The 19807-nt window shown below is 34.1% G+C and overlaps 1 protein-coding gene and 1 long non-coding RNA gene across 3 annotated transcripts in view; one reads left to right on the top strand and one right to left on the bottom strand.

The window, feature by feature from the left end:
- The window catches only part of PDE3A (phosphodiesterase 3A), a 312609-nt gene that overhangs the window by 176128 nt on the left and 116674 nt on the right, over positions 1-19807 (top strand). For both annotated transcript variants that reach the window (XM_035707354.2, XM_035707353.2), the window contains exon 2: positions 15543-15593. In XM_035707354.2, the coding sequence (XP_035563247.1) occupies positions 15543-15593 (51 nt within the window). The remainder of the gene's footprint in view (positions 1-15542; positions 15594-19807) is intronic.
- On the bottom strand, positions 8076-19218 carry LOC118352566 (uncharacterized). The gene is made up of 3 exons (XR_004809845.2): positions 18523-19218; positions 8970-9084; positions 8076-8214 (listed from the first exon to the last, which is right to left on the bottom strand). It is a non-coding gene; the product is annotated as an uncharacterized LOC118352566 (long non-coding RNA).

Below are 19807 nucleotides of genomic sequence, written 5' to 3'. Positions count from 1 at the left end.
GGCAGTTAATATATGTGGATGTTTCTCATCCATTTCCAAGGCCTTTGCCGGTATATATTAATTGCTTTTCATTATTGTTACTCTTCCATGAGAGCTGGAGCGGGGGTGAGAGAGGAAGAGAGAGAGGGAGAGGAAGGTTGTGCTTGTACATGTTTGCTAAAATAGAACTCAAGGGCAGCCCCGATGGCCCAGCGGTTTGGCGCTGCCTTCAGCCCGGGGTATGATCTTGGAGACTCGGGATCGAGTCCCACGTCAGGCTCCCTTCATGGAGCCTGCTTCTCCCTCTGCCTGTGTCTCTGCCTCTCTGTGTGTGTGTGTGTGTGTGTGTGTGTGTGTGTCTCATGAATAAATAAATAAAAATCTTTAAAAAATAAAATAAAACTCAATAATGGCATTTTCATGGCATCAGGATGTTGAGGCAGAAGCAATTGTCCCTCCCTCATGGTCATTTTGTTTCAGATGATGACTGCTTCATCTCCAGAATCCTATACCCCTTCCAGGCAGGAAGAATCGGAAGGCAGAGGGCAAAAGAGGCGAGCTAGCCAAGTTTCCTCTTTTAAAGAATTTTCTTGGAAGCTTCATATAATAACTTCTGCTTATATTTCATTGGTCAAGACTGGCTGCCTGATTTGTAAGGGAGGGGAGGTCAGGAAATGTAGTTTTTAAGTTGGGTGCATTGCCATCTCTATGAAAATAGGGATTGTGTGAAGAAGGGAAAAGATGTATATGATATGGGCGACTAGAGGTCTTTAGTCACCTAAGGCAAGCAAAGAAAGACAAGATTCTGAGTTAGAATGAAGAGACAAAGGTTCTTTACTATTTTATGTACTCTTTTTGTTTTTCTTTTTCTTGATTATTTTTTATTTTTGAGTATAATTGACACACAATGTTACATTAGTTTCAGGGGTACTTATATACTTTTGTTTGCACCCTTAACCTTAACAGCAACTCGGTATGCCTACATTTCCATCAAGAGATGCCACAGAATCTTAAAACTGAAATAATACGTATTTTAATAAATATAAATTACCTATAAAAATAATTTGAGAACTTATGTATTTCACAAGATGCCATTTTAGAGCAAGAGAACTCTAGGGAGAATGAAACTGAAGACAAAGGATTCACAGCTATAGAATTTTTTATTAAACTCATTATTTAAATTTCTGTCTAGTTGACTTCCCTTATTTAATTTTCTGGGAAAATCTGTCAGTCATTCTGTAAAAAAAAAATATTTATTGAGTCCCTTAACTTGTACCAGGCACAGGACACATAGAAATTAGGACCAAAATTTTTGCGATCCTCAAACCCACTTTCTGGAATGGGAGATAGACAATAAACAAGTAATGAAATGAATAGGCAAGATAATTTCATATTGTAGCAAGTACAGGAAACAAATGGTCATGCTGAAGAGTAACAGAGGAAGACAGAATGCATGTCTGGCTTTCTATGTTTACTCCCTAACCCTGGTGCCCATTACTAAGCCTGGCTGAGAGTAGGTGCTCAATATATATTTATTATCATTGGATGAATGGATATGGAAGGAATGGATCAATGAAATGGGAGCATTCATTCTAGGCATAGGAAATCATATTAAAAACCTTGTGATTATAGCAGTGAGTTCAGATTTAATTATAAAATAATTAAGTTGCCAGTTGCATGGTTTTATACTGGTTATCCCATCTTCATAAAAATCATGTGAAGTTGTTAATATTATCATCTTCATTTTACAAATGAGGAAACTAAACTTAGACATGATAAAATAACTTACCCAGATGGATAAATCTATGAAGAGTGACATAGAGATTTGATTTCAAGAAATTTGACTCCAGAGTCTACCCTTCCAAGGGTATAATCTTGGGCATTTTGCACACACCCTGCAGCCAGAAACAGCAGGAGAACAATCATTCCCTCAGGACCACGTCCAAAAAAGAAGAAACATAGGCTAACAGGAAAATCATCCTGTTAAATCATAAATGACAATAATTTTCAATTTTCAAATGTGACTTTCTGCTCATTTTTGAACTCCACAGTTCTAATCCTTAAATTTCTCAACAAAGGATGAGAGCTAAAGAATTTTCTGTGGCAATTTCATTAAAGAAGGCTGGCTATGACGTGACAACAATATACAAATATTTTGTCAAAGTCCATCCCTTCCCCTGTTTCTAAATCACAATTTATATTGAAACATGTTTCTTGGTAAAATCTTTCATACTCCCAGTTATTATTGGAAGCAAAGAAAATGTGTTTAATAAAACAAGAATTTATTGTATACTTCTTTTAAGATGTCCTCCCCCCAAAAAAATATCCAGAAAGTTTTCAATTTATATAAATAATCTAAAAAGCAGGAATCTCTATTATCCAAATTGATGAGGTCAGTGGTAAATTGATGTATCAATCAGACTTTGTCTTCTACAACCCGGAATGATGTTTGTTTGTTCGTTTGTTTGTTTTTAACAGCCATTGTTAGGTAGCTGTGTATCTATTTACTTGTGTTTCTCCTCTCCAAATTAACTTTTTTAGTCCTTCCGCTTTTTTCTATGTTTTGCCTTTAATAGAGGCTCTGGCATATAGTAACACTAAAGAAGAAAGAAAGGAAAGAGGCAAGTAAGTCTCTCTGCTCTAGTACTTGAATTAAGAAGATCGAGATAGAGAAGAGTGTGGTCATTCTTTTTGCATCTGTAATACTCTACAACTCATAAAATAGAAAAAAAAATTAGTAAATTCGTAATTCAGTTCATAAAGATTGAAATGCAAAGAGCTCATTACATCAAAGAACTTTAGATCATACTATATTCCTTCTTTCTCCTCCTTCCCTTTTTCTTACCACAACATCTTATATTCCAATTTCTTTTTTTATCCTTAGTGACCCACGTAATATATCCCCAAAGGGAAGAAATTTCCAAGAAAACTTTTTTTTAAGTGAAAAGAACATTGGTTGCGGTATAAATAAACACGTGAAATTACTTTCAACATATCAAATGGCTCTTGGAGGCATGAAGAAGAATTGAGGGGTGGGTGAAAATTGAGGATGTAGATATCTGTGCTACCTTACACTTGAGCTAAGAGAATATATCCTGGCCTTATAATAAATTTTTTCAAACAACATTTAAGAATTTGAGGACAAAATGGACATGTCTTGTTAAAACTTACTAATTGCAGAAAGTAGAACTAAAGTAATTTTGGCTATGCCAAGTTCAGAGGAAAAAGAAGAAACCCAAGGGACGTGTAATGGAGTTGGCATATATTGTCTCTGCCACTTAAGGGAATCTGTCCTTTTCTCGCCAACCCCAAAGTGAAGCTGTTTGATGAGGAGGAAGTAGCTTGGAAAATGTTGGGAGTTATGTCATTTTGCTGAAGTTTTTTGGCACTAATGAGAAACATGGCTTAGAATAAGACTTTTAAAAATTCACAAAAGCATTTTTGGAAAAATGTCACTTTCACATTGAGAGGAAGTTGTAAAAAATTAATTCAATATTTTATGTCATTTATAAGACTTAAAATGAGTTCAATTTTTTAAGTAACATGAATTGAGATTTATTTTTAAAAGTCATGCTATTGACTTTTAAAACCATTTCTAAGAAAGATAGTGTAAGTGGAGAATTTTTCTGATTTAGTTTGTTTTGTTGTTACATAGGGCTTAAAAACTAAGTAGTAATATAACTATATTTTTATAGGTCCACAACTGTTAAACTATTTGGGGATCAGAGTAATTTTCCCACTTTTTCAGTAAACACTGTTAATTTTATTGCTTTTACATTAAAGAAAGTGTATGTTGTTTATACCACACACAATACATAAAAATGTTTGATTTTAAAAAAGGGAGGAAAGCCCCTGAAAATATCCAATGCAAGACCTCATGAATGTTGAGTTAAAGCTTTTGCTACAACTGAGATTATTTCTGGATTTTGCTATTTTCCCTAGGATTTCCAAATTTTTCTTCTAAGTAAAGATCAATTTTATAGATTAGTTTTATGAAGTTGCCCTGGTGGATTTGACTGACTTTTAATAATTTTGGAGGGAGCATACATTGAATGAGTCCTTTCAGGAAGCATTATATAAATGGAATCTGAATGTATATGGGGAAATTGAGACATATTAGCATGATCCAGACTAAAAATGTCATGTAAAGAGCTGGAAATAATAAACAACACCCCTGTTTTTAAAGATTTCTGTTCAGTTACACAACTTGGCAAAAATAATCCAAGAGGTAGTTCAACAAACTGTAAGATACAGATTTATACTCACATTTAAGGTTGCCCAGAAATTCGGGTTTCACTTGAAGTAAAACTGATAAAGTTAATCACTTTAGGCCATAATGCCTATTGACTATTTTACAAGAAAAATGCATTTGTTTTGTTGCTCATAAAGTTAAACCCTTTTTACTGTGATCATTTTAGGGATATTTCCATGGATTTTTTGTTTTGTTTTGTTTTGTTTGCTTGTTTTTTCAGGGCATTAACTATCACTCACACTGGAAATTTGTGTTTCCAATTAGTAGATGATATACCTGAAGGTTTTTTCCAGGTTGAAGAAACATTAGCATAGCTTTTACCTAGCAGATCTTTTCAAGCCTTTGTTATTTGTGGTTCTCAGCTTTTTGCTACTCTTTATGACTCAGGAAGGGTAAACCATCTGAATTGTCCTTACTGCACGCACCACCAAGGGGACCTAGTAATGTTGTAATGGCACAGTTTGGATTTTCCAGTTGTTACACAGAAAATAAATCTGAATCTGATGCAGTTAACTCTATAGACTCCATGGTCATGCATGTGTGTTATGTTACCATGAGGCATGATGCACAAAGTTTTGTTTTATTCGTGAATTTGATCAGATTTTATAAATTGTGTGTTGGCATGGGTCAAGGGCTGGGTTTCTTCCATTCTAGTTTAATAGAAAGTAACCATATATATCATGTGAATTATACTTTTAAAAAAATCAGAATGTAATAGCACCTAAATAATATTATATAATTATTAATGGTGATAGAAATAATAGCTAACATTTAATGAGTGGTCCTTACTACTACTATACTAAGCCTTCTTTATGTAATGACTCATTTAATTCTCCCCCAAACCACATGAATTAAATGCTATTATATGAATTCTAATGATATGAAACTGAGGCACAGAAACTTTTAACTAAATTTTCCAAGATCATGTGTCTAGTAAGACTGAATATCATGTCAGATGTGAGATTTAAACCAGTCAAGCATCCCCCTAGAACCCGTGTGTTTACCACTGTGCTGCAATTTGTTAATAGTTCCGAAGGTACTTCAGCATCCTGTGTTGCCTCTGGCTTGGCAATATCAACATTTGTTATGTTTACATAGAGCATGGGGCTCTAGGTTATTGTGGGTACCCAATAAATATTTGTTGAAAAGGTGTATGAATAAATGAATGAGGGTATGAATATAGCAATGAATACTATGCACTAAAGAGACGTACTAGTAGAATTTGGTATTTACTCTGAGACATAATTTACTATACATTTTGAAGTCATTCTATAGTCAAAATTTAAAAGTATGGTTAAGGAGCACCTGGGTGGTTCAGTGATTGAGCATCTGCCTTTGGCTTGGTCATGATCCCGGGGTTCTGGGATTGAGTCCCACATCAGGCTCCTCGCAGGGAGCCTACTTCTCCCTCTGCCTGTGTCTTTGCCTCTCTCTGTGTGTGTCTCATGAATAAATCCATAAACTCTTTAAAAAAATAAAAATATGGTTAATACCCATCACCCATTGAGCACTGGGTATTATATGTAAGCGATGAATCACTGAATTCTACTCCTGAAACCAATATTATACTATATGTTAACTAACTAGAATTTAAATAAAAATTTGGAAAAAAAGGAAATAAAAGTATGATTAATTTATAGTATTTACATAGGATTTTCTGAAAAATTAAGTTTTTTTCTTGTTCCACAGTTTTGTTTTAAGATTTTATTTGTTCATGAGAGATACAGATAGGCAGAGACCTTAGGCAGAGGGAGAAGCAGGCTCCCTGCAGGGAGCCCAATATGAGACTCCATCCCAGGATCCCAAAATCATGACTTGAGCCAAACACAGATGCTCAACCACTGAGCCACCTAGGTGCCCCTGTTCCACAGTTTTCAAATAAGGTGGAGACTAGAGAGTGGAAAATGGATTTTAGAGAAATAAATCTGTCATATTCATTACTACCATGAGTTCCATGAAGACAAATCAACTCCCACATCCTTTTCTTTATTCTTACCAATAAGTATACTTCATTGCTCAAGATGTGATATTCAGATGGGACTCAGTAATTCCTCATTGTTTGAAAGTAATACAGTAGGAAAAATTGTGTGATTATATGTGATTATATAAAGTACATGAAAATAATGCATAAGAAAAGCATTTAGAAACCTGTAAAAAATAGTTTCTCAGAATGTTTCAAAGAAAATTGTTAATATTTCGATTTTTTTAAAGATATGTTTATGTCTTTGAGAGAGAGAGAGAGAGAGTGCAAGCAAGCACACAGAGGGAGAGGGAGAAGGAGACTTCCCACTGAGCAAGGAGCCTCATTTGGGGCTTGATCCCAGGACCCTGGGATCTCGACCTGAGCTGAAGGCAGACGTTTAACTGACTGAGCCACCCAGGCGCCCCTATTAATCCTTTTTGCAACAAAAGTATTCTATGATCAAATACTTTTGGAAATGTTTAGTTGAATTATGTTCCTTTGTTTAAGAATTCCTCAAACTTTAACAATGCTAGTATATATTGAGACTATCTAAGTAGAATTCTATTTTGCAGAATTTCACAAGCTTATTTTACTTTATTGCTGTTTCTTTATTAAGAGTTGCACTTTTTAAGCACAAGACTGACGTGATTGCATTATTAGTAGTACCAAAAATGGAAATTATTAAGAGTGCCAAAATTTATGTAATCAAGATAGTCAAGATGTAATACGTAAAAATAATGGAAGGTTTGATTCATCAGTGGCTACACATAGGTTTAGGGTAATGATCGTCATTGTGATAACAGACAGAAATAGAATTATGGAAACACAATCAGAGTGTAGGAACATCATAATTATCAGAAATAGATGAAGGATTTGCAGTAAAGGCTGAGATTTCAAACTCCAGAATATTTGGATTTCTTTCTATTTGAAGTCTTCTCATTCCCTTGTGTTTATGAAGTTTATACTAGATTGGAACGCTAAGAGTCAGGATCAGGGATTTATTCTGTGCCAAGTGGATGGAATTTAGGTAGTTATTAGCAACTGTGAAGAAAAAAATCCCTTCATTTCAGTCATTCAGTGCTTTACTATTTCCAGGCTTTCAATGCTAAGGTTTCTAGAGAATCTTTATAAAAAATTTTTTTTCCTGCTAATTTGTCTGAAGATTCAAGATGAGGAGAATAGGAGAAAGCTAAATTATTCAGGAGGGGGGGGGGAAACGTATTTCGATCCTAAGAAAGATCCTTAGGATCCTTGAGGCATGAAAGGCTAGGACCAATAAGCTGAAAAAGACTTCCTTCCCTTGCCCCACCCTAAGAGTAAAGGGCAAGCAGTGGTGACAACTGTCCTCACCTCCCCAGTTCCCCTTCACCCAATATTTGGATGTATCTGATGAATATTTTTGTGGCTTTTTGCAATATTTTGTGTAATGTAACCATGTCTGTCTCCCCCTAAAATCTTTGGTAGTATCTCCATCACTGGCTCATACCTCACAGAGTGGGATGGATTTGCGGTGTGGGTGATGTGATGAAGTGGTGGCAGTGCAAGGAGGCTGTGGATAAGAACCGAAGCTGCTGATAAGTCCTATCTGTTTTACCCAAAGGAGGCTAAGGGAGTCTCCCAGTTTGTAAATTTAATTATAAAAGAAGGCTAAATCTTTGTCAGTATCTCCTGCACTAGGCCTTTCTATGCCCCGAACCATAGGGAAGGAGTCTGCAGGGCTGGGGAATAGTGTGTGGGAGCCTTAGGGATTCTGTTAACACCTTTGGCCTAAGGCCCAAATCCAATAAAGATTTCGGTGTCCCTTTCCTGCAGAGCATAGTATCATCTTGAACTTCTTAGCTCTGTTAATAACAAGAGGAAAATAAAGCATAAAGGGTTAAGAGCAGTTCCCTTTAATAGGACTAGACAGGAACTGAGGTTGTGGAGGCGGTCACAGAGCTTCTCAGGCCAGGGCACTGCCATCTAGGAGACCTTGTGGGCAGGGTAGTGAGCAGTCGAGGCCATCTTCCCACATAGAATCCTGGAGAGAGAAAGCATAAATAAGTAGTGAAGAGATGATAAAAATGAGTTTGCCAGGGAAAGAATCCAAAGGGAACATGCTAATGGTAAAGACAAGCTTTAATTTGCTTATCATATTGAATGTTTCATGCCTTTCCTAGTTAATGGAGTTAAAAGGCAGCCCTGCTCTTACGTATTTTATGGCTCTTGAAAAAATGTATAAAGGGAAGACAAATTTGTGCTATGTGATATAGCTAATCTAAGGACGCCCTTGGGGAGTGTGGGAACCATTCCATAATTTTTTGTTGATTTGAATGAAATTGAAGAAGAGTTTGGAGAAGAGAGAATTCCTGGTCCCCTATTGCTCTACAGAATGTACTTTGCCATTTCTAATTAGTGGAGCAAATGATTAATTTTTTGATTATTATTCCATACCAGAGGAAGGGAGTAAACACCAAATATATACCTATGGTTAAAAAGATCCAACCCTTTTTAAAATTTTAGCTTAAGGATACTCTATTTCTCTTCAAATTAACCACTTCTGCTCCTGTCTCCAGATCTTTTTATCTTCTGTTTCATCTGTGTGCCGAGCCTCTGCCCCAGATATCTGTGTACAACTCTCGCTTTATACAGTTCTCTCAGAAAAATGTCACTTCTTCAGAAAGGACTTCCCCAATCTCTAGTTGTATGAAAGCAGCCCTATACCCAGCCCCTACCTGCCATTAGCCACTGATTCTCCATCCTTCACTGTAAGCTTCTGTGTAGCTTTATCATTACCTGGTTTGTTTATTCATGTATTATATGTCTCCTTTTGCTAGAATCGTAAGAGCCAGGTGATCAGATATGCATCTTGGTTTGTTCATTGGTGTGTAGGTTGTGCCTAGAACAGCTCCTTGAACATAATAGGTATACAATAAATATATGTTAAAGATTTATTTAATGAATAAATGATGCAATGAAAAGGAGGTTATGGATTAACTTTTATATCCTTACATGTACCATATGTAGTATATATAGTGTACCTATATATAATAGTATATATTACAGTGTATATCTATTATTTTTATGTTTTCAAAAATATGCTGTAGTAATTTTCAACAGGTGGAATAGAAGAATGGTTTTCTGGAGAGGAAGGTGAGGATGACAGTGTTACTCTTGCTTTGCACTGTTACCTTTTATCTTACGTAAAACCCCTCGCCTCTTTAAGTACTTGCAAAAGATTTTTCTTTTTACCTCTCATGGTTCTTCTACAGCTTTTTCATCTCTTTTCAATAATAGTTATGGTGAAATTTTTCTTCCCATGAACCCCCTAAAAGGCATTCTTTTTTACATTAACAAACAGAAAATAATGGGAGACTAAAATACAGAAACAAGAAAGTATTTTACCTACAGGAATGTATACTTTTGACTATCTGCATTTCTCATGCTATTATTAAAAATACCTCTGCTTGGATGGAACCATTTTGTTTCCATGCTGATTTATCCTTTGCTTTCTCCTGTGAACTTTTTAAATTTGGTGTTTGGCAGCAGTTTTGTTTTCCTTGGAACTAAGTACTGTGTAGCATACTGTTAGCTGAAGGCTGTGATGTAGAAATGTATTATTAAAAATAAAAGAAGAATTGATTCCATAAGGATGAAAATGACTCTGTGTCAAGGAAGTTAGGATTTTCAAAATGCTTTAAATAACAGATTGTGTTTCTTTTAAAGGAAGTATACTTTGTTTCCTAGAAATACATTTAAAGGTCTTCATTTTGCCTATCTTGATTAATGAGAGCTGGGGGAAAAAAAAAAAGATACTCTTCTTTAAAAAGAGAATTCCTTCATCAGATGGAATTTCTTTTTTTTTTTTTTTGTTTTACATTTGTAGGCATAACGTTTGTAACCTCTATATCCCCCCTTCTTATTAAAATGCCTTTTCCCAGAGGAGTAATCATAGTTAAATAGTTCAGAAGATAGTTTTTGTAGGTGAGAGACAATCTTTTTTCTTCCTGAATTAAGCAGGCATATATTCTTTATCAAATAGAATATGTTTGGATATCCTGTTTTTTTTTTTTTTTCATTTTCCAGTCTTAGTATCTCTTTCTCTTACATTTCTAGAAACTTTATATAACTAATAAAATCATAAGCATTCCTTCTCCAGAAAAGGTATCATACCATGTTAATGAACTTTTTCTGTCTCTTTTCCCAGAATGATCTGGGTATCATGCTGCTATTCATTTGTCTTGAAAGTTGAGCCCAGATGAATTCAATTGCAAAAAGAAAAAAATACCTATAATTTCTGCTTCTGTTCCTCAAGGTCCATGACCCATTTTTGTCTTTTATCTAAGCCCTTCAAAGTGTCAAATACCTACTCTTGTCATCTGTAACTTTATACTAATCCTACCTGTTTGATTCATAGGATGTTTTGACTTTCTCATTGATATCTCATCAACATCAGTTTGAAATTCTGAAATTCACTGACTTCATTGTACAAGTGTCCTTTTCATTATTTATTATGACTAAGCAATTTTTTTTTTATTTGTCATAATCATTAGTCAGGAGAGTGGGGCTAGTGAGGTGTCTATGTACTTCCTAAAACATTTAGCCCTGTGGTTCTGCTTTAACAGGAATACTTACCTGTGGCCAAATGCTTCATTTTAATTTAAGCACTCTATAGTATTAAGTAAGTCAGGCAATTTATCACACGATGGATGATGTTTTTAAAAGGATAGTGAAAACATTGTGGTTATTTTAGTCTTTGGTCCATGATCTAAGGACAGTGCTATTATGACAGTAAGATAAATTCTATGTACAAATAAGATAAAAATTCATGTGCTATCCTGTGCTCAACCTCCCTACTCCCTACCTCACCCCCATCGGTGCCAGGTACGCAATAATCACAGAGAGAGTGGAGCCCTGAAACTGTCCAGCAGCCCCCACCATCTTTTTCTGCCCTTAAAAAACAAATTATGGAGAATATTATAACAAACCCCATATATTCAACACTAAAATTATTAATGTTAAATTTTTATTCAGATTATTTAATTTATTTTCATATTATTTCATTTAAAAACAGAGCCTTTGTATGATTTCCTCAAGTTCAAAGAGAAAAAAATCTTGTTGAATTTCCTTTGACTCTCTTTCTATTGAATATAGAACATTATGGTATCTTGCTTATCATTTCAGAGTTTATTGCTTTTTGGATTTTATTTCACATAGCATGTAGATTTCAATAATTTCATTACTTTGAAAAAAGTAGTAATGGCGTTTAAAAATACATTTTGAAATACACATGGCTGGTCACTCAGACTTTTAAGTATAATAATGATATTAATATATAATATAAATATATAATAATAGAATAAAATAGAATGCCTTTATCCTAAATTGCTCTCATTAGTCTATTGTATAATGCCAGGAAATAAATCTCTCTGATTCATATATAACACATTTGGCAAATTTTGCTATGTTATGTTTCAAAAAATGAGATTTAGAGAGTGAACATTTGGAGGTTTGTAAGTTCTGGCTTATAATGATCAGGTTTATCTTCTTTTTCTGTACTAAGTGATCCCCCAAATGAATCTACATTTTGAAAGTTTTTGTTCTCATACTAGAAGTCATCTTTTTTTTTTTTTTTTTTTAACATTGTTAATGGTAGAAGACAGTGAAATCTGTGCTTTTCTTATTTTAGTTCTGATCTTGGAGAAATGTTATCTTTTTGACTCACTACCTGTCATTATCAAATATTCCAAGTCAATATATTGTGGATTATAAATCTTGTTTATGGTTTATTTACCTGTTTTTACTGCTGTACTCATAATAGTAGAATTTACTAAGTTATTCCATTAGTTGAAACTCATTAGTAAGAGAATAATAGTCGTAACAGTCTTGTATAAATTATTATTTTCTGAAGATTTAGATAACGAGGGAGAGAAGATAACCCTTCTGCTTAAAAATTATTTTACTCTAACAGCATCCTATTCAAGCTTATCATCTGTTTAAACAAGCAGAACAAATAAGCACCCCATCTTACTGTTATTTTCTTTTTCTTCCTATTATTGACAAAAAGTATTCCTAAGGTCTAAATAAGACAGGTGATTGAAAAATGTCAAGATGATTTTTGATAATTCTAGCGAACAACCAATTTAAACCATTAAATGGTCTTAATTTATACGTCTCTAAATCAGACTATTTCATTAGTTGATTAGTGTTTTAACTTTTATATAATCAACTTTAAATAAGTATTAATGAATATTTACTAGCAGATGTAATGCCATTAAATGCAGAAATTTAAAAAAAAATAACGCATTAAAGAAATATCAACTATCTAAGCATTAAATTTTATATGATGATTATCAGGGCTAATTTACCCAAAGTTGTATGCTAGCCAAATTATAATTAAATCATTTCACCGATTCCAAGGCTTATAATAATTGATCATCTTATTAAAAATGAGTAATTTAAAATTGCTTTGTTATATTTTTCACTTACTATACCATGAGCATTTCATGTGTAATTTTGTAAAAAGGCCTTGAAAGCCAAAGTCGAAATGCTATATTATAATCTTTTTGTATTCTAATTTAGCGTAGTTCCCTTTTTGTTGGATAACACAGTGATTGACACGTAATTACTGAATTTTTACATTTTCTAGTTCAAAGGGTATGAATTTTTAAGAGTATGCAGTATGTATTAAAATTGATTATATATTGTATACATGTCTGTGTATTTATGTGTGTAAATTATATATGTGTGTATATATCTATACACTACATACTAGCAATATATATGCATACTTAGTTCTCTAAATTCTACCAAATATTCAACATGATCAGATTGCTAATAGGCAAGAATCATGTCTTGTTATTGTTTATATTTAATTTTTTTCACTTCAGATAAAACATTTGCCCAATATTGATTATTGATGTTAATTTTGTAAACTGTCTTTATCCTTTATTCTGATTATTTGCTAGGGTTGCATTCTTTTCACCTCTTTTTTAAAAAAGATTTTGTTTCTTTATTTGAGAGAGCACAAGTGGTAGAGAGGGGCTGAGGGGGAGGGAGAAGCAGACTCCCTGCTGAGCAGGGACCCTGAATCTGGAGTCCATCCTAGGATCCTGGGATCATGACCTGAGCTGAAGGCAGATGCTTAACCCACTGAGCCACCCAGGTACCCTACTTTCAGATTTGTAGCGCTCTTAGAGTACTGAAGATACTAGTTTTTACCTGCAATTTCATGGAAATATTTTGCTAGTGTGACATTTGTATGGACATTGAAGTTTTATGTAGCTGGATCATAATCCTCTGTGTGTGTGTGTGTGTGTGTGTGTGTGTTGTTTAGTTTGGAAAATCTTTTCTAGGTATCCCTGGGTGGCGCAGCGGTTTAGCGCCTGCCTTTGGCCCAGGGCGCGACCCTGGAGACCTGGGATCGAATCCCACGTTGGGCTCCCGGTGCATGGAGCCTGCTTCTCCCTCTGCCTATGTCTCTGCCTCTCTCTCTCTCTCTGTCTCTGCGTGTGACTATCATAAAAAAATCTTTTCTATATTTGAAAATAGTCTAAATATTTGCCTGGATTTTATTTTATACTTACCATTTCACCTTTAAATGTCTTTTTATCTGCCTAGAATTTATATTTGTGTGTCTTAGAAGATTCGGCTCTAATTTTTTTTCTGAAGACTCTATTTTTTTTTCCTCCACTTGACTAATTCATCAGATACTCATTGATTTTTATATTTTCTTTTTACTATTTTGTTGCTGTATGTACTTGAGTTCTTTTCACAACTGTCCACTACATTTCACTTATTTATATAGTATATATATATATATTTTAAGATTTATTTATTTATTCATGAGAGAGAGGCAGACATATAGGCAGAGAGAGAAGCAGGCTCCTCCCAAGGAGCCTGATGTGGGACTCCATCCCCGGACGTGGGATCATGCCCTGAGCCAAAGGCAGACGCTCAACCACTGAGCCACCCAGGTGTCCCAGTATATTTTGAGTCTTAAATCATTGTTCCATAACTTGAGTTAAATTTTACAGCATGTTTTAATAACTGAGTAGGGTATTACTCTCTTCTAATATTTTCTGATTCTTATAAATCAGTTTATTCTCTCAGATCAAATTTATGTAGTTGGTTTTTTCAGTTTCCTAATCGAATATAAATAACTTTTGATCGAGATTGGGTTAAACCTATAAATTTGTGTGGATAGACCTGAACACTTAATTTTATCGAATTCAGTCTTTTTTTTTTTTTTTTTAAGATTTTATTTATTTATTCATGAGAGACACACAGAGAGGCAGAGACACAGGCAGAGAGAGAAGCAGGCTCCATGCAGGAGGCCGGAGATGAGACCTGATCCTGGGTCTCCAGGATCACACCCTGGGCCTAGGGCAGCGCTAAACCGCTGAGCCACCCAGGCATCCCCGAATTCAGTCTTCTTAATCAGGAACATTGTATGGCCATCAGTAAGGTCCTGCCATTTTCTGTGCATGGTTATCAAACATTTCTTGGTAATGTGGAAAAACATATTACTTTTTTGTTGCTTTTATGAACAGTTTTTTATTATATGTACTAAGGAGGCATTGCTGTTGTCTAGAAAAGCTGTAAGGTATATTAATAAGTTGAATAATCTGTCTTGTTTGTATGCTAGCCTATTAGAGATAGGGAGCTCTTCCATTGGGACATACGAGTACTAAGTGTACTGGACAGATGAATGGAATTTTATTTCTCTTGGTCAACATCTTGTATATTCTGGTTAAATGTTATTTTCAACTAATAAATATCATGCTTTGTAAGCAAAGTAGCTTAGAGCTATGACAATTATGGCCTAGCTTGATAATGTGTCTTTTTTCCTGAAAATCTACATTTTGTGACCTTGGGGGGAGTATTTCACATTAAATCATTTGACTCCTTAGAACTCTCATATTTTTGTGATATCAAAACAGAACTAAAAATGATTGAAATATTTTGGCCTTCTCATCGTTACCATTCATGACAGTGAATTAACCTATACTAATGATTTATTTAGCATATTTTCTTAAATGAGAAGCTTAATGGCATGTAAAAAGCTTAACTCCAGTTAACATGTCTATAGGATGTTCCTGACAAAGAACCATAAAGCTGTATATTAGCAGACTCTTTTTATCACACAGTGATATTAAATACCTTCAAAACAACTACTAGTTGAAATAATTAACTATCAAACCAGAAGCTATTATTACTTTGTATGTTAATTTATTCATGATAGCTATTTAATACATTCATATTAAAACATAGATTTCAAAAACTTAATTCTTTAGAAGAAAGAGTAAAAATATTTGCCATATAAAATAAATATCATTGAATTTACGATAATTATTATATTATTTACAGCTCATGGGGCATTCAGAATGGGACCAGAAACGAGGGCCAAGAGGATCACAGGTAAGTTTGTTTTCCTTTCCTTTTTTTTTTTTTTTTTCTGCATTTTGTTTCTTAACAGTTTGAGCCATGCTTGAGTCTTCTAAAACTCAAGCAATAACAAGTAGAGAGAGGAAGAGGCAAATAATCATGCCATTTGTTTTTATTTAAGTTAGCTGTGATTAAAGTCTGGTTTCAAATCCCAAAGGCAGATGCCTGTATATTCTTCCTGAGAGCTTTCTGGTATCCCAGATTGGTTCTGTTTATATGAATGTAGATTTTATATTCATCTTGTCTCTGCACAATACATTTTGATCAGCAACCCACTCTCTTGCTTTTATTCACTTCCTTTGATAATTTTTCTATGTATTTTCTTTTTTTCTCTATCTTCCTGTTTTTGGTTAAATATTTTGAAACATAATCAAAGTAAACCCTGAACTAATTACAGATTTTGTCTCTAAATTAACTGTCTTCGTCTTAGGGAAATAGAAAGATGAAAGGACCTATTATTTTTGAAAAGAAACAAATTCTGAACCTTTCTATATTACCAGATTGTTTTCATTGTCTTACTTTATGTCTTAGGCAAGGGGAAAAGCTTCCATGACGCATTTATGCTTTTTAATGACCTAATTAGAAAATGTGGATTTGTTTTGCTTCCATAATTACTTTGCCTGACAGAATAAGGGCTGAGTTTTACACTAAGAAAATTCTCTGTCCTCCTGGAGTATTTTGTGAAGAAAGATGAAAATCTTTAATATCCTAGCAGCCTGTGGGTTTACTTGTCTGTAGACAGCCAAATAAAAAATTGAGTGGGTGGGACATTTTTACCTCTCCTGCTTGCACTTTCTATTTGCTACCCAAAAATATGGCCAAAAAGAAAGAAAGTTGAATATGCAATATTGTACATGAGAGTTCATTGTGAAATGTGAGATTCTCCTAGGTGTTTTACAAAACTGATGTGGACCAGTGCTGTCATTAAGTTTGCCTGGTAGTTATTTAATTTAGGTCCCTGTGAAAATAAAACCCAATCAATCAGTTGTTTTTAGTTGAGATTTTAATAGCCATGGTTTTATTTTCATCCATTACAAACTTGATTAGTAAATAATATAAACCAGTCCAATTAAGTTAGTTGTCCCAAAGAATTTATGTCTTGCCTTCCTTCACTCTTACTTCCCTTTCTCCGTTTCCTCTGTCACACCTGCTCTCTCTGTACACACCTGCAATATTTTAAATCAGAATTTGCTGCAAGATTGGGAATGAAATGGTGAATGTATGGTAAAGGCTTTGTGGTTCCAAACCAATTAAAAACTAAAGATGAGCACAAGAAATTCAACAGTTCCTGATTGTTGCCACCAAAAAATTTTGATATGCAAAAAGTGCTATATATGTTTGTTTAAGTATTATTTACTCATATGACTCATTTGGGTTTTTTTCAAGTTTTAATTTAAATTTCAATTAATTATCATACAGTATAATATTAGTTTCAGGATAACAGTATTATAATTCAACACTTCCATTCAATATCTAGTGGGTGCTCATCACAGCAAATGTTCTCCTTAATCCCCATCATTTCACCCTTACCCACACCCTGTAACCATCAGTTTATTCTCTCAAGTCTGTTTCTTAGTTTGTTTCTCTCTCCCCCTCTCCTTTGCTGGTTTGTTTTGTTTCTTAAATTCCACTTATGAATGAAATCTTATGGTATTTGTCTTTCCCTTACAGACATTTCACTTAGCATAATATCTTCTAGCTCCATCCATGTCATTATATATATATGTGAATATATACAATAAAATATATATTACATATGTGTATGTATACATAAATAAATGCATATACACAATGGAATATTAACCATAAAAAGAATGAAATCTTGACATTTGTAACCCATATGACCTATTTGAATATAATGTATCTTCAGGTTTGGATTTGTCCCTCTGTCATTATAAATTAGAATAAAAAAATCATAAAAACACAATATTGCTTGTGTTAAATTTAAACATAAACTCAGAGTGAAAAAAATTTAAATTCCAGACATTGCACATATAGCTAAATAATGTTTGATCATATTGGAAAGCCTGAGATGATTCTGAAAAGCAACTGCATTCATTAGAACATTCTTGCATGAAATACCATTATCGACATCAAAGTTTGTCTTAGACTTTTCATTAGCTGAATAAGTATTTTCAATATGTATACCTTTGTCTCACTTTGATTCCTCAACTTAGATAAAAATTGTCAAGATAAAAAGCAAAAAACATACACCGAAAACTAAAAACAGTAACTACAAGAAAAACTGTTGAAATTTCAGATAAACAAATTAGGTAATAACTTCTTATCTAATTTTAATTACCCACTGAGGGGGAAAAGACACTGTATTTATGTTTTAGATCATTGATCCCTTATCTTGCTATTATTTCCTTAGATAATATGTCTAAAGCCTTTTAGCCATCCAAAGGAATTTCAGGCCGACCGCATCTGAATACAGATTTCTTAATAATTTACCAATACTCAAACCCCATCTCAGTTTAGTTTAATTGAAGACAGTAACTTTTTAGCCACTTACTCTGTGTACAGCACTATGGTAGGTCTAAGTCTTTAAGAGAAACTGAGTTGACAAGGCTACTGCATTCCAAGAGCTCACAAGTTATGTTTGGAAATAGAGCAATTCTTGAATAGATATCTGCATATAAGGCAGTCTGATAAGTGTAAAATTAAATATATAAACAAAATGTAGTAGTAGTTTAGGTGGAACAGAGTATTTATTTATTTATTTTATCTAGTAAAACTATTTTTTGGCGTTCTTATCTGAGGAGCCTTCAGTATTGAGTAAGGTTTTAGAAGTGCAAAGGGAGGAAAGGGGAAAAGCTGGAGTTAGAGTCTCAACTGACAGAGTGTAGAACATGTTTGGACATATGTGAATTTTCTTTATAACTGCTTTGTCAACACTTACTCGGTAAGGATTGCTGCAGGAACTACTGCATAAAAATGAATCAGAGAGTGTCAGATGTTATTGATTAGACATGAGGAAGAAGTAAGGCGGTCAAGATTTTGAAATCCAGTGCTTGAGGAATTAGTGCCATTCATACAGACGAGTTTATAGTGAAGACAGTGAGTTCAATGTTAACAGTGTTCAGTGAGAAGTGACAATGACAATTCTAAAAGGAAGTTTGAGACAAGAACTTGAGGTGCCATTCTGTTGCTCTGTTGCCAGATTGGAGTTCTGTAGTCAGTTGGGAATGCTAATCATACATATGATAATTGAGGTATCTCAAGACATAGATTCTATAAGATGAATATGAAAAGGGAAAAACAAAAGGAAGACTGATTCTTGGGGAAGGCTCATTGGAAGGGCTGGAAGGAGCCTGGGGGAAGAATTAAAGCATGTGGATGCTCTCACTAGGAGACCAGTTGAAAGAGAAATGATACAGAATCAAAAGTAGGGTACTATCAAGTTAGACTAGGAAGAGAAAGGTTCAAGGAAACAAAAAACTTGGGAAATGCGTTTCAATATAGTGATAGCAGGACGTTAGTGAACTTTGAGAATGCCATTTTGATCAAGAAGTGATGGAAAGCAGAATACAGAAATTAAGTGAGTATTATAAGATAGAATGTTCTTTTGGAGGAGTTTTGTTTTAGAAGAAACATGGCAGCAGAAGTGAATGAAATATCTCTTTATGCTGAAGTGAGATGTGTGTCTTAATAATTATTAATGACAAAGGAAAAAGAATCAGTATAGAGAAGAAATCCCCAAAATTTTTGACACTGGCCTACTTAAGGAATGAAATTCAGGGAAGGGAATGTACTTTCTTCCAAAGTGGCCCTTTTGGTACCTGTTTATCTGTTTTTTTTTTCACATGGCACCAATCCCCGCCCCAAATTTTACCATCCACTCTAGTCAGGAAAACTGACCATGTTCTCAAATAAATTACTGGATAGATTCACCAAAAAGCACAAATAAAGAAGCTTTGGAAGGAAAAGTAGAGACATCTATACTGGAATAAGGGATAAGATATGGGGACAGATAGTACAAAATAAAAGAACTACTGTGAGCCTAATGATTTCAGTTTTCTTGATAGAGAAAAGGTACAAAAAGTCGGTGATTGATAGTAGAAGATCTTGAGTTGTAGGAAAAAAAAGGCGTAAATTTGTTTTGGATATCTAAAATTAGGGACTCACTTGATATACAAACATCAAGAAATACCTAATAAAGGCAGAGGTCTGTCACTTTCTGTGAG

Source organism: Canis lupus, chromosome 27, assembly GCF_003254725.2.
Source record: "Canis lupus dingo isolate Sandy chromosome 27, ASM325472v2, whole genome shotgun sequence".
NCBI classification, from domain to species: Eukaryota; Metazoa; Chordata; class Mammalia; order Carnivora; family Canidae; genus Canis; species Canis lupus.
The sequence above is the reverse complement of the archived record's forward strand: the minus strand, read 5'-3'. Positions and strand labels throughout refer to the sequence as shown.